This window comes from Carlito syrichta, unplaced genomic scaffold (genome assembly GCF_000164805.1).
Source record: "Carlito syrichta isolate Samal-C Ts95f unplaced genomic scaffold, Tarsius_syrichta-2.0.1 Scaffold288081, whole genome shotgun sequence".
In the NCBI taxonomy this organism is placed as follows: Eukaryota; Metazoa; Chordata; class Mammalia; order Primates; family Tarsiidae; genus Carlito; species Carlito syrichta.
The window spans coordinates 51,566-66,134 of NW_007232177.1; the positions used below are offsets into that span (position 1 = coordinate 51,566).

At 41.0% G+C, this 14,569-nt stretch overlaps 1 protein-coding gene across 1 annotated transcript; it reads right to left on the reverse strand.

The window, feature by feature from the left end:
• Window positions 1-946: 946 nt before the first annotated feature.
• PFDN4 (prefoldin subunit 4) lies at window positions 947-13,251 on the reverse strand. Its single transcript, XM_008053346.1, has 4 exons — window positions 12,973-13,251; window positions 6,606-6,713; window positions 5,612-5,752; window positions 947-1,868 (listed from the first exon to the last, which is right to left on the reverse strand). Exons 1-4 carry the CDS (start codon window positions 12,994-12,996, stop codon window positions 1,737-1,739), a joined length of 405 nt encoding a protein of 134 aa, XP_008051537.1. The 5' UTR covers window positions 12,997-13,251; the 3' UTR covers window positions 947-1,736.
• Between the last annotated feature and the right edge of the window lie 1,318 nt (window positions 13,252-14,569).

A 14,569-nucleotide genomic window follows, 5' to 3' on the forward strand; every position in this document is an offset into this window, starting at 1 on the left:
AGCCTTTCCCTGGGTCCAAAGTGAAGGGGAAACTGCTCCCTGCCTTGGCTTTTGAGGATACAAAAGGCCACCCCTGGCTACCCTCCAGCTCTGTCACTTGGACTCAATTGCTCTATTTCCTGTTGCAGCCTGACTGAATTACCTCCCCAGCCTTACTCCTCTAGCTGAATATTATCCAAACACACACAAGAAAAAGACATTCTTGCTAAGAGTCATTTTCTAGAATCTGAACATCACTACTTGGGAAGATTTTTTTTGCAATTTAAATTTTTGCCTTTATAGTATTAAGAATTATAGAAACTATATATTCATCTATCTTTCAACCTGAATTAATGTTTATAAACACTTAACCAAAAAATACATATGCAATGTTTAGCCTTGAAAATTGAAAACTATTTCCTCTAACATTATGTATATTTTGGACTGGATAAAAAATGTGGTACATATACATGATGGAATATTACACAGTCATAAAAAAGGACAAAATTATGGACTTTGCAGCAACGCAGATGGAGTTAGAATCTATAATACACAGTGATCTATCACAGAAGCAAAGATCTGAGTACCACATGTACTCACTCAGAAGCGGACCCTGAACATTTATCATAATACTACAAGATAGGGATTGGCAGTAACTGGATGCTGCCAGGGGAGGGAGGGGGAGGGACACATAACATCAATAAGGATACCTGGTCTCAAACCAGGCGAACTGGGGATCAAAGGAAAGCCCAAACTTTACCTGTATGATGACCACTTACGTACCTAATCCTGAACTGTACCCTACATCTTTAAAATTTTTTTAAATTATGTATATTTAATCCTAAAGATATGCCCATTTTTGTATTACACTCTTTCCCTTGGCATTTTTGCACACCAGTGCCATCTGCTGGAAAGTTAATACAATTAGGTCTTTCAAATCCCAAAATGTATCTTTTTTGGGAGGGAGTAAGAGGTAAATTATTCTTTATTTAAGAAATAAGCCTTACTTTTAAATACATAGCTGCTTAACTTCACATCATTATCAATATAAACCCCACTTAATTACAAAGCACTAAAAAAAGTCTAAAACTTACAATTTAAAAAAAGCTAAACATTTCTTTCCATACATGTCTTGGTTTCTACAACATTCTTCAGTGGTTTTATTCTGAGGTTGACACGTCTCAACATGTTTGAACAGGACCCGTTCCTTTACCAAAATCCAATGTTGATGTATAAGTAAAAGATAGGTTAAGTATGTATGTTTAAATATATAACAGATTTAAATAAAATATCTACATACATATTTTTAAGTCTATGACAAAGTTTTAGTTGTGAAATATGTGAAGCAGACAGATGCAGAATTGCACATTGTTTTGCAGTGCTTTCACCATCTTTAGATAGCAGCTAAAATCAGACATAAACAACATGACACACTGTTAAATTTTCTTATATATGAAAATTGCAACAAATATTCTAAATAATATAGAAACAAACGATTGCTTAACTGATTTTAATAACATGACAAACAGCCCCTAGACTTGATATAATCGTTATGCAAAATACATAGATGAATACTGTCTTCTTTTAAAAATATAAAATAAATAAGCAAGACATGTGAAAATAGGCAAGTTTCCATTAAATAAATGAAATTTTTTAAAAAGAAAGTTTTCCTTTCCATGTCATTAGAAGAAGGAAAATTATCATTTTAAACAATATTCAAGTTTATTAAACAAATTAAAAAAAGTATTATAAAATTTTTAACTTTCATCAGCTTCAAGGTTTATGTTGCTCCCGAATTTTGCATATAACTGAACTTTCAAATCTGCTAACACCCGCTGAATGGATTCCACTCTGGATTCTAAGGCGTCAATTTCTTCTTGCAAATTTTTCTGAAAAAAAAAAAATAGTTTGAATTAATTCTATTCAATTGGATGATTTCTGAGCACCTGTGTGTCTGAAATAATAGTTGGGAAGAATTTTAGGTCAAGAACCTTCTAAACTTGGACAGGCAGCTAAATAACACTGACAATTAGATCTAAACCAAAAGTCTAAACATGGGCATTTCAAATTCATGCTCTCTATTTGCTTATCACAGAATAAATCAAGCCTGTTTTATCAGTTTCTGCCAACCTAAAAAACATAATAGCTACAAGAAAATTAATTTCTAAATTATCATATCCTAGTAAAAAAAGAACCAAATATAAAAACTTCTATAAACAGTTTATCATGAGTTCTAACACAGCTTCTCCCAAATTCCCACAAAAATAACTGTGAAACTAGAGGAAATGATAGAAACTCACCCCACCACCACAAAAAATAATTAAGAATAACAAGGTCCAAATCTGACAGAAACTTTCACTAACTACAAGGCCTCTGGAGCTTAAACTTTGGAAGACAGCGGTAAAGGGCGTCTTGTCAGAAAGAGCAGCTTTGCCCGGTGAAATGTCAAAGTTCGTTCTCTGAGTATTTGAGGTGACAGATACATGTACTATGTTTGATTTAACTATTCCACATGATGTTCATAAATTATAACATCACTTTTCATAATTTATACAATTAAAAGTTGTCAGTTTCTAATTTTAAAAAATATACCATTCCAAAGGACATTTCTTTCTACCTACTGATCTATCTATCTATAGGTATACACATAGTTTCTCCAATTTGGAAATCAGTTTTATAATACTAATGCTTCCCTCATTAACAAATCAAATAAATTTTAACATATATTCTTTGCAAAAAAAATACCAGAAATTCCTTCCTGGCTAGGATCAAAACAAGGATTATTTTTTCCCCTAAACATGACAAAGAAACAATGAAATCATACCAATGGCACACCCATTAATATTAGGAACAAAAAAATACCTAGAATTTACATGTTATTCTATTGGAATACTGGGTTCTCAAAATGTGGCCACCAGATCAGTATCAGGAGCAAAATCACCTGGGAACTTGTTAGAAGTACAAATTCTGGGGCCCTATCCCAGGCCTCCTGAATTAGAATTTATATACAATTGTAAATTGTAAGAATGTATACAACTCGTTGGGTTAGGCCCAACAACCTGAATTTTTAACAAGCCTTGTGGGTGATTCTGATGTTGATGCATGGTAAAAGTTTGAGAATCACTGTTAGAAGAAATAGAAATAAGACGTACAACAATTAGAAGAGAGGCAATTTCTATGTCTAGAAAACTTAATTAGTAAGTAAAATAAGTCACTAAAATTTTTTCTAAATCACAGCCCAATCATCTCTCACTTTTTCCTTAAAGCTCCTGAGAGGCTGCTCTTTGCTCTAGGACAGGGTTGGCAAACTGCAGCCCATAGGTCGAATGTAGGCTGACGCTTGTTTTTATAAAGTTTTACTGGAACACAGCCATGAAAATGTATCTGTACATCTTGCTTTCAGGATAATTGTGGCAGAGACCATGTGGCCTACAAAACCTAATATATTTACCTCCTGGCGCCTGCTAAGTACAATTTATTCAACTCAATTGGCAGGAATTCTCCAAGAGATGACTGTAATTTCAAGTGCTCCTAAATCTCCATCAGATAAACTTCTTTCTATTCTATTCCGTACCACGATGGTTCTATGACAGTTGCATATGCCGTTTCTTCAGCCTGGAACAGTTCACACTTTTCTGGTCAATACCCAGTTACTCTTCAGCTGCTAGCCTTCCTAGGCCGCCCCTCCCCAGACCCCTCATGTCAGGACTGGTAGAGATTCCCTTGCCCTATGTTCTCAAAGCCACCTCTATCCCTATACCACTTTCTATTCACTATTAGTTTTACTTGCTCAATTTTCTTTCTTTCCATCTAGACCAGGGGTCTCCGACCACTGGGCCACAGACCGGCACCAGTCCCTGGCCTTGTAGGAGCCAGGCTGCACAGCAGGAGATGAGTGGCAGGCGAGCAGAGCTCTGTCTACTGTCAGATCAGCAGCGGCATTAGATTCTCATAGAAGCACAAACCATGCTATGAACTGCACATGCAAGGGATCTAGGGTGTGCATTCCTTATGGCAATCTAGTGCCTGATGGGCTGAGGTGGAGCTGAGGTGATGATATGCAGTGAGATTTGACTGTACATCTCACCCCGCCTACCTCGTTCATGGAAAAAGTGTCTTCCACGCAACCAGTCCCTGATGCCAAAAAGGCTGGGGAACCGCTAACCTAGACTACATGCTTGATGAGGGCAAGGGCCAGGCATGTTTTGCTCTCCCCTATATCCTTAATATATGACAGAATCTGATACAGAGAAGCATTCAATAAATCCTTCTAGAATGAATGAATAAATAAAGAATAAAATCAGTATCTATGTGTGTATGTTTTGGGAGAAATTCATGATAACCACAAAAACCATAAACCATCTTGAAATAGTTCCAACACTAATATTTTTAGAATGACTAAACAAACAAAAAGGAACAAAATAAAAAATGTAACTAAGAAAGAAAAGATTTAAGCATAAGGGAGACAAACAATGCTTCTGCATGGAAAGACTCAGAAGTAAAAGTGTTAGTTCTTCCCAAGATTTATGAAATGTGGGTTTAATTCATAGAAAGTTTTGCTTTTTATAATACTTGAAGAAGGGAAAGTATCATTTTAAGTAATCAGCTTAATTAAGCAAAAGTATTAGGAAATGTTTAACTGCTATTAGCTTTTCATACACAAACAACGTGACTGCCCCTCTCTAGTAGGTGGAGGGCATGTGAACTGGGAAGCAACTTCACACTATTATGAAATAATCCATATTCTGACCTAGGAATTATATTTCTCCAGTTACTTCCTTAAAACAATTTTCTAAATGTGAAGAGAGATTTATGTAGAAGAACACTCCCTGTAACATTACTATAGCAAACTGATGGAAACAAATTAGTGTAACAGTAAGAACGGTGGAGATTGGCAATTGAGGAAAGCTGCCAGGGGAGCGAGGGCATACCTCATCAACAAGGGTACCCACAAAGTGAACATTTATATACCTAACCCTGAATTGTACCCCACATCTTTAAAATAAATAAATAAAAATAAAAAGCAATCATAAAACCAAAAAAATAATTAAGTAAGAGCACAATGAGCCAAATCAATGTCCCTCAGCGTGACATGAAATAATTCTTTAAAAAATGTCTTTAAAACCTATGTGCCTGGCTCAGAGCAGGTTCACAATGAACATTTGCTGGAAAAGTAAACATTAATTAGAACAAGAATTGCCCAAGTGTGAAGCAAACCTACATAGAGAGAGAGAGTGAAAACATAAAAGAAATACATGAGAAGGTTCCTTTCAGATGGTTATCTCTAGGTAGTGAAATTACAGGGGATTTATCTTTTCCACTTCATAATATGCTGTACTTTCTAAATACTTTTAAGTTTAGAGCAAGGTTGCAGTGTCACAAGATCACTGTCTATATGTCACCTTTAATAAATCCCATACTCTCTCTAAGCCTCTATTCTTCATCTCTAAATTGGGATAATAATGGGTCACTGTTAGAATTAAATAAAATCATGTTGACAAAGCATTCAGAGCATGCCTGGGACATAATGAGCCATTAAATATCAGCTGGCATCCATTATTTCCCTACATCTACCGCTTCATGTTATTTATAATGACATCAATCCTAATTTAAAAATTAGACTTCAACATACCTTTGCTTCTTCTAACATTTCTTGTGTTTCTTCTTGAGAATGGCTAATGAAAACATCACCAATTTGATAAGGTATCATTAAGCAGTCATCATCTGCAAGCATGATGTCATCACAAGCATCTTCTAAATTTTGGAGTTGTTTCTGTAAACACAAAAGTAAACAGCAATGAATATATATTCAAAATTCCCCATTTTCATTTGGGGATACCAAATCTCAGGGAACCTTTCACAAAGGTATTATCACATTAAAATAAGACCTTAATTTCCAGTATTTTTAGACGATATATCACAAGGAAGCACTAAGAACAAACTGACACCTTGTGCTCTGAATATTTTCAGACTACTATAAGCATCCAGTGGTGGATAGCAGGTATCTCTGATCATCAAAATTTCTCTTCCTTTAACAATATTCCACTTTGTGAATTTTACCTTCCTACAAAAGCAAAACCAAAAAGCCAACAATCATTTCTCAGCCCTGCCTGCCCATAGGGTATAGGTACATCATGCTGGCTTGGCAAAACGTGAACGCTTTGTAAGCATGCTGATAAAGTGTAATGATAGCTTAAATCCCACCAATCAAATGCACTTGAACTGGCCTTCAACTCAGGGGAGTAGTGGGAGGAGAAAGGTCTCAGGTTACAGGGGCAAGTGATGGTGGCAGCAGCAGTAGCTCAGTGTCCCCAGGTTGCAGGGGTAGCTTCCTCATTGTGGAGGCAGCCAGCTTTAGCATCAGTGGAGGCAATGGCAGCTACATCGCCAGCCCCATTGCCAGCCGAGCTCTGAGACGTGGTTCTGAGACTTGTTCCTGGAACCTCAGTCTTGACTCAAAGCCCTCAACAATTCTCTAAGTGATCTCTTGTCCCTTAAAAAATGACTTTCTATTTCAACTAACTAGAGTGGAATGTGTCATCTGCAAGAAAAGCTCAGAGTTATAATCACTCATTAACAGAATTGTTTTAAGCAGCTATGGCATAAAGAACTTTTATTTTCAATACCTTTTTTACTTCTATTTCTTCCTTCAGCTCTGTGATTCTACTTGTGTTCCGTGCAAATTTGTTTATCTTTTGTTGATCTTCAAAAGTAACATTGACATCTTCTGCAGCCTGAAACAAGTTTTTAATTTTTTGTAGAATTTTAACAGAGAAGTCATAGATTAGTTTTTTATATTACTTTCTAAAGTAACCCCATCAACTATTTGCCCCAAGTCAAGAAACACAAGAGGTATAGAACAAAACAAACGCCATACTTTTTGCTCCATAAGTTTAAGATCTGTTTATAAATCAATAACCTTTTCTGATAGTCTATAGAATAACTCTTATGCTACAAAAATATTTCAAATGTAAACAATTAATAAGTCCTAAAAAAAAAAAGAAAAGAAAAAAATAGCTAACTTTTAGCCTACAGCAGAATTTCTCAAGTCAGAACATTCTTTCACCAAGGTAACTCAGGGAGCAATAAGGTATGTAGTTCATCAATGTTGGTAAATGCTTCATACTACCTTTTTTCCCCCCTTAAAATCAAAATGTGAATGTGTCAATCAGAAATCTGACAGTTTCTATAGTTTTTTTTGTTTTTTTTTTTTTGAGTTGGAGTCTCACTCTGTTGCCCAGACTGGAGTGCAGCGGCCGCTCCCGGCCACCGCAGCCTCGACCTGCTGGGCTCCGGCGATCCTTCCGCCTCAGCCTTCCGAGTAGCCGGAATTACAGGCATGCGCTACCACGCCCGGCTGATTTTTTGATTTATTGTAGAGTTAAGGTCTTGCTGCCCAGGTGGGTCTTGAACCCGCGGGCTCAGGCAATCCGCTCACCTCAGCCTCCCAAAGGCACGGGATTACAGGCTGAACCACCGAGCCTGGCTTGTTTCTATAGTTTTTAAACTAACTGATATACTGGCTATTATGGGCCATTAGGCATTTCAGTGGCTATATTCCATTTATAGTAAAAATTATGTTTATTTTAATGTAGACCTGTTTACATGTCTTAAGATGTAATTCATTATAAAATGAACACTGAATGTTCAATATACAAAATCAACATTTAATGTGATTTAATTTACAAATATGCAAGTAAAGTAAGAGTGCTTAGATGATGTAAATTATCTGTGAAATAAAAGCAGCTAACATTGGTTGAGAGCCTCCTAATGTGCTGAGAATTTTTTAAGTACTTTATCATCTCTGCTAATCCTCTAGCCAATCTTAACAAATAGGACCATCAGTTCTACTATTTCAGAGATGGAGAAACTGTGGTGCAGAGGATTTATTATATAATTTTCCAACATTACATAAAAGCCACACAGCCAGTAAGTGGTGGAACTCACACTTAACCAGGCAGACTGGCCCCAGAGGCCATAGACAGGTCTGTAAGTTCTTGGAAACTGAATGCAAAAGTGTATCCACATGTGAGTGTGCATGTGCACATGGGCTTATGGGAATGTGCAAGAGGCAACAGGAAGTTGGGTTTCATCAGTCTCAAAGGGGAACCCTATATTTAAAAAAAAGAAAACTAAATTGCAGACTCTCCTTAGGGCGTCCCCTCATTTATAAAATGGGAACAAGAGCACTTGGTTACAGAGTATAGGAGGAAAGAAGTGTTATGTATATAAAAATGTTTCTTAGGGAAGAACTATTTGGGGCTCTTTTGCAATAAAGTCTTTGGTTCACGATACCCACACGCCCGGTCCCTGATGACCAGCAACGCCAGATATCTGGACTTTTATTTCTCAGAGGATGAAAGGCAGCCTGCAGTGTCAGCAACACAGAGCTCAGTGGTCAGACACAATGTAGCCATCCCCTTTGTCAGGCTGTCATCTCAGTAAACAAGTTCCCGGCAGCATGCCCACCCCCAGAGACCCACAGGACAGACTGAAAAAGTCCTTTACATCACACTGTGTACGGCTCTGCGTGTTCAGTCCTAAGCATGGTTTTTATGAATACGGAAGTTGGGAACACCAAAGAAAACCAGAGAAACCAAAGGAAGGCCTCTGTGCAGATACCTCAGTGCCCCAGTCATCCTGACTGTGTGAGAACTGTCCATTCACTAGACAAATAGAGAACAGAGAATTCCAAAGAGTTCCTGCTACTCCTAAAAACCTAAAAATCTTCATAGGTATTTACCTATGCATCTGTCATAGTGATGGTTTAACAGCGTCATTCGCATGAAGAGACCTGGCAGGGGGCTTGCCTGGCACACAGCTAAGGCTACTACATGGTTTCTGAGTTTGAATCTAAGTCATGCTTGATCAGACTCAAACCAGGCTTCTGAAAGTGGGAGAATGTGGCTACCTGCTTCCTAATTTTCCAAAGCAGGCATTTCTTGTTGCATCCCTGCCAAACAGCCACCACCAGCATGCACATGGCTCCTGGAATCCAGTTCCTTTTGGCAGTTTTCCTACCACAGTGAAGCCCACGAAGTAGATGTGTGAGTTAAATATGCACCAGTGCAGCTACATGCCACTGAGTGGAGTAAGGTGCCAGCACCTTCAATGACCAATAGCAGTGGCTTCTGTCTTAATCTCACTGTTCTAGAATACTCCTACATTTTGAAGCTACATTTTGGCAGGGAGGGGATACTCTTAACTAGGGGTCAACGGACACTGAAAGGTTAGTTTACATCCCCGCACCCCCAAGACTGTACGCAAAATGGCATGTATAGTATGTGCATTCTTCTGGAAAGGTCTTCAAAATAGCTTTCATTAGATTCTCAGAGATACAAAACCCCAAAAGGTTAGGAACCCCTACCTTCAGAGGAACCAGTTGAAGTTACTACCACTCAGTAAGTCACAAGAACTCTAGAAAGAAGGGGTTATTTTATAGCACTGGAGGCAACAGAGTGGTAGAAGAGTCATTCCAATCCAAGCAAGCAGGAACCCTGGGCAAATTATTCAGTTCTTTGGAAATACCTCAGGCTTGCCAGCTATAAAACTGGGGAGCTAGTTCCTAGCTTATACCTAGCATTAAGCCTGGGGATGGAGTCACCTTTCAATAAATGGTAGCTAAGCATTTTATTTCCTGGATATTGTTTATGAAAAATCATTACAGAGGAAGAGGAGATCCAATCTAGAAGGAAATTCTGCTAGGACCAAAGAAATACGCCTGCTCAAGATTCAAGGTGAAAACTAAAATTCCTTGGGTATGACTATATCTTTTGCCTAAAAATTAATACCTTAAGGATTTATAGGAGGAAACTGAACCACAGCACACTGAAATTGGGTATTACCCACAGAATGTGCTTTGACAGCTGGGTTTCCAGCAGAAAATTGTAGCCAATTTCAATTTTTTAACTTTTTAAGGTATCTATCAAGTCCCATTGATATAAAACCCCGATCTGTATTTTTCTTTACCTTTCAAGCACACATTCATTTCTTTATCAGTTATTTAGTGTTATCTATGTGCCAGTGTGACAGGAGAGACAGTCTCACCTCATGAACACTGGCAAGCTTACATTCTGGTGGATGAACAAGACAGTGTTAGATGGTGACAGAGATGATGGTGAAAATAAAATACTGAGAGGTTGAAAGTTTTGAGGGGCTAGATAGTGAAGGGGGTTGCTTTAGACAAAGGTCACAGATGGCCTCTCTGAGGAGACGTGTACATAGGATAATGAAGAGAAATGACACAGAGGGCAAATGCAGACCGCTTTATAGCCAAGAACCACATTTTAGAAAGTGAACTTTCTTTCTTTTCTTTTTTTTTTTTTTGAGTTGGAGTCAGACTGTCGCCCAGACTGGAGTGCAGTGGCTGCTCCCAGCCACCGCAGCCTCGACCTGCTGGACTCCGGCGATCCTTCCGCCTCAGCCTTCCAAGTAGCTGGAATTACAGGCGCACTACCACGCCCAGCTAATTTTTTAATTTATTGTAGAGATGAGGGCTCACCAAGTTGCCCAGGCGGGTCTCGAACCCGCGGGCTCAGGCAATCAACTCACCTCAGCCTCCCAAAGCGCGGGATTACAAGCTGAGCCACCGAGCCCGGCTGCGAACTTTCAAGATGAGAGGACTGAATCAATCTCATCTAAACATTCTCCCCAGCAAAGTCACTAGCAGCTGGGAGCTACAATGTGTTATAAATGTAAAGAACTCCAGATTAGAACAATTCATTACACCCTAAGAAATAACCCTCTGATCCTTCACTCTCACTCACTGGCATATCTGTATGTTTTATCCTAGTTTTGAGGGGAAAGGGGAGAAGTACACAAATTGGTTAACCTATCAGAAATTGATCATAATATCTACAGAACAGTGTATCAGAGATAAAGATCCTTTGTTTTGGTCACCACATATCCTTCTATATGTTCTTTTTCATCCATGGTTCAATCTCTCCTCCCCTGATTATCTGCCATCTAGCCTACCTTTTATTAAATGCCTAAGACATTCTCTTTGGAATGCCTCACTCACTCCCTGTCTAACTTACCCTTCCTTTCCTCACATAACCTCACAGATCCCAAATTAAATGGTGCTTTTCCAGGAAAGCCTTCTCTGATCTCAAAGCAGACTTCATTTTAGCCCTCATTTCACAAGTAGTTTTCCTTTTCAGTTTTCACTGGAGCTGGAAACTTTGAGTTTCCTGTGACTATTCGATGCCTGCCTCTCCCCTGGTGCATAAGTCTTTCAATGCTATGCTATGAGGATAAGGGGATAAGAGCTTCATTACTTGTCACCATTGTTACCTGAGACTGTCCCATATTATATGCTCAGAAAACATTTGTTGAATGGAAAAAAAAAAGTTAGTTAGAAATTTGGCAATCAGAGTTAAGTTCAGGATAAATCATTCTTCTACCATTTCCTCAACATTTATTTCACCTCTCTGAACTTCAATTTCTGCATCTATAAAATGAGGGCAAAAAAATATATATAGTATCTTCCATGGAATTAAAGGTCACACCCAACAACATAGGGGTCAATTTAACAAAATAGAGGCAAAATGGATCTCACAAGGTGTCATACTGGACTCCATCACCATGGCCCTGGATCCTACCCTGGTACTCAATATCAAGTGCAGATGATAGACCAGCTGGGTGAGCAACTCAGTCTAAGTTGACTGGGCCTCCCAATTTTAGCTCTTCCTCTATCAGGATATATTAGGACGGTTGGCCACCCTAACCCAGACACAGGTGACACAGACTATGTGGTACTGGAAGTTAAGCACTAATGTAGTCTTAAGAGTGGAATGAAAGCAAACACACAAAATCTGGAACACAACTCCGTTCAGTCGGAGGGGATTCGCATCAGAGATCCTCACAGCAGTGAAAAACGCAAACTCTGGAGTCAGAATGCCTGTGTTTAAATGCCAGCTTTGACTCTGTGCCTCAATTTCCTCGTCTGTTAAATAAAGATAAAAACAGTTATCTCCCAAAAGAGTATAAAATAAATAACATATGCAACGCATTTAGAACTGTGCCTAGCATACAGTAAAACCCCAATATTTATCAGCTGTTATTACTTCCTTGCCCTCTCTGACCCCCACCTGGTTTTATTTTTAGTCTATCTAAATGTCTTTAAGCATCTGGGAAGACTTCCTGGATTATAAACCCCAAATGGAAGTTTGGCTTGCTTAGTGATTTTAAAGATGTGCTTCGGGGAAGACAAAATCAAACCTGACTTTAAACTCAAAGCCGCTGCTTCCGAGCTGAGTCACTTGGAGGCCGGTGACCGCGCTACGTAGAAGTTTTTCCATCTGCAAAATGGGGGGAAACCTACGCGCTTGCTGAGTCGCAGGGAAGATCACAGACCCACGGCCGGCTGCTGGGCCTCGCACATGGTCCTTGCTCTACAGATGCTGGTTTTAGCCTGGAGGATGCAGGGGCATCGAGGCTGGACCAGGGCGGCTCAGGGTTGGACCCACGGGGCTCGGGGGCCTGAGCATCCGGGGATGCAGGGACCCGCTCTGCCCCTTACGAGCTGCGAAATCCCGGGCAGGTGCCGCCCCCCTCGGAGCCTCGGCGTCTCTCCCCGTAAACGACGGTACCAGTGGCGCCCACCCGGGGTCCCGGAGGCCCAAGGCGGTGGGCAAAGCGCCCACCGTAAAGGCCAGCCGCAGTCCACGGGACCTTAAGCGTCCCACACCCCAGCGGCAAGGCCCGGGCCGCGGGGTCCTCGGGCTCCCCAGGGCGTCCTCGCGCCGCGGGAGGCGGCCCAGAGCCCCCCGAGAGTCGCGGCCCGGACGCCCCGCCACGGCTGGCCGGGGGCCGAAGACAACGCTCTGAGCACGGGCAGGCCTCGCCGCGGGGCCGCCCTCAGGATCGGGGACCTCGGCCTCCGGGCCCACGTCGGGCTTCAGAGAGGCGCACCCCCAGCACCTCGCACCCGGCCCCCCGCAGCCGAGCCCCGGCAGCCGCCCGAGCATCCAGCACCCCGAGCGCCCCACTCACCGCCTTCTTCATGGTGGCCGCCATCTTGGGACTGGACTACGGCGCGCGGAGGGGAGGGCCGCAAGGGCGCGCTTCTCCCCCGCACCCTCTCTGGCTTCTTGTCTTCTCAGAACTCCCCCTAAAGACACCACACTGTCTCCACATTCCCTTCTGTTGGGCCTTTGGCCATTTATTACTAATGGCTGGTACTCGGGGAGGAAATAGAACCTGGGAGGACTTGGTACATGCCAATTAAAGGGCCAGGCAACTCCCTGTGGGTCGACACAAACAGGGGGGTGTGGCGAGCGGCCGCAGGCTCCAGCCGCGGGCAGCAGGGGGCGCTCCAGGCGCCCAGCGCGGTGGGCGGGACCCGAGGCGGGACCTCGAGGGAAGGAAAGAGGAATTCTTCCTTTACCCAACTAACATATTGAGAAATTGACCTACCTGTAAAAGAGCTGGGAACGACTGTCCTTGGCAAATAGCATGTGAGATTTATATGCCCTTATCATTCACAAGGAGTAAAGAGGAGGCACTCCTGTTCATTCATTTATTCAGCACTATTACTGAAGATTTACTTTATACTCTGACACTTGTGCCTTCTGATTTTTCTCTTTTTTTTTTTGTCTCAGAACCTCTTTACTCTCTTAAAAATTATTGAGGACTCCAAAGAACTTCTGCTGATATGGATTATATTTCTCAATATTTACTCTATTAGAAGTTAAAACAGAATTTTTTAAATACCTGTATTAATGTATTTAAGATCACATAAAAAACCCATTCCGTAGTAATAAAAATAAAATTTTAAATTAAAAATAACTATTTTCCAAGACAAAAACAAATATTGAAAAGAATAGCATAGTTTTATATTTTTTGCAAATCTCTTTAATGTCTGGCTTAACGGAAGGTTATATTCTCATATCTACTTCTGCATCCAATCTCTTGAGATATGTTGTTTAGTTGTATATACGAAAAAAATCAAGTCTCACACAAATACGTAGTTGAAAAGGGGGATTCCGGAAAGGGTCTTAGGAACCCACGGACCATTAGAGAACTGTTCTGGATGTGTCTTCTCCTTCCTCAAATCCCACTTTCCTGTTTGGTTAAATGGGAGTAATGGGGCCTTATAGCACCCTGTGCTCTCCCCCACCAAAGCACGGAGCCCCATACAGGCATGGTCTGTCCTGTCAGTTCCTGGCTCTCCAAGCCCTTGGCAAGGGGTTTCTCCCATGTCCAGCTCACGTATGCTCAAAGTGCGTTTGTTGAATGAAGGACACTCTTTAGGGTTAAATCTTTGCACAAGGTATGGGACATAGAAATGCTCCATCGATGGCATCCATTTATCCCAGAGCTAAAGATAAAAGCACCACAAAAACAGATGGCGGAAGGGGAGACAGACGTGCAAGGACAAAATCATCACAAATGCTACCATGAAGGAAACAAACGAGGTGCTGAGGCAGAGCTCAGAAGGGATGGCTGAGGAAGGGCTCTGTAAAGCTGGCCACTAAGCTAACAGACAATGGGGAGGGATGGAGAAAGTTGAGGGAAGGAGATCCCAGGTACAGAGGGCTGGGAGGGAAAGAAATGAACCAGACAAGGATGAAAGGGCAGAGCGTCAGGA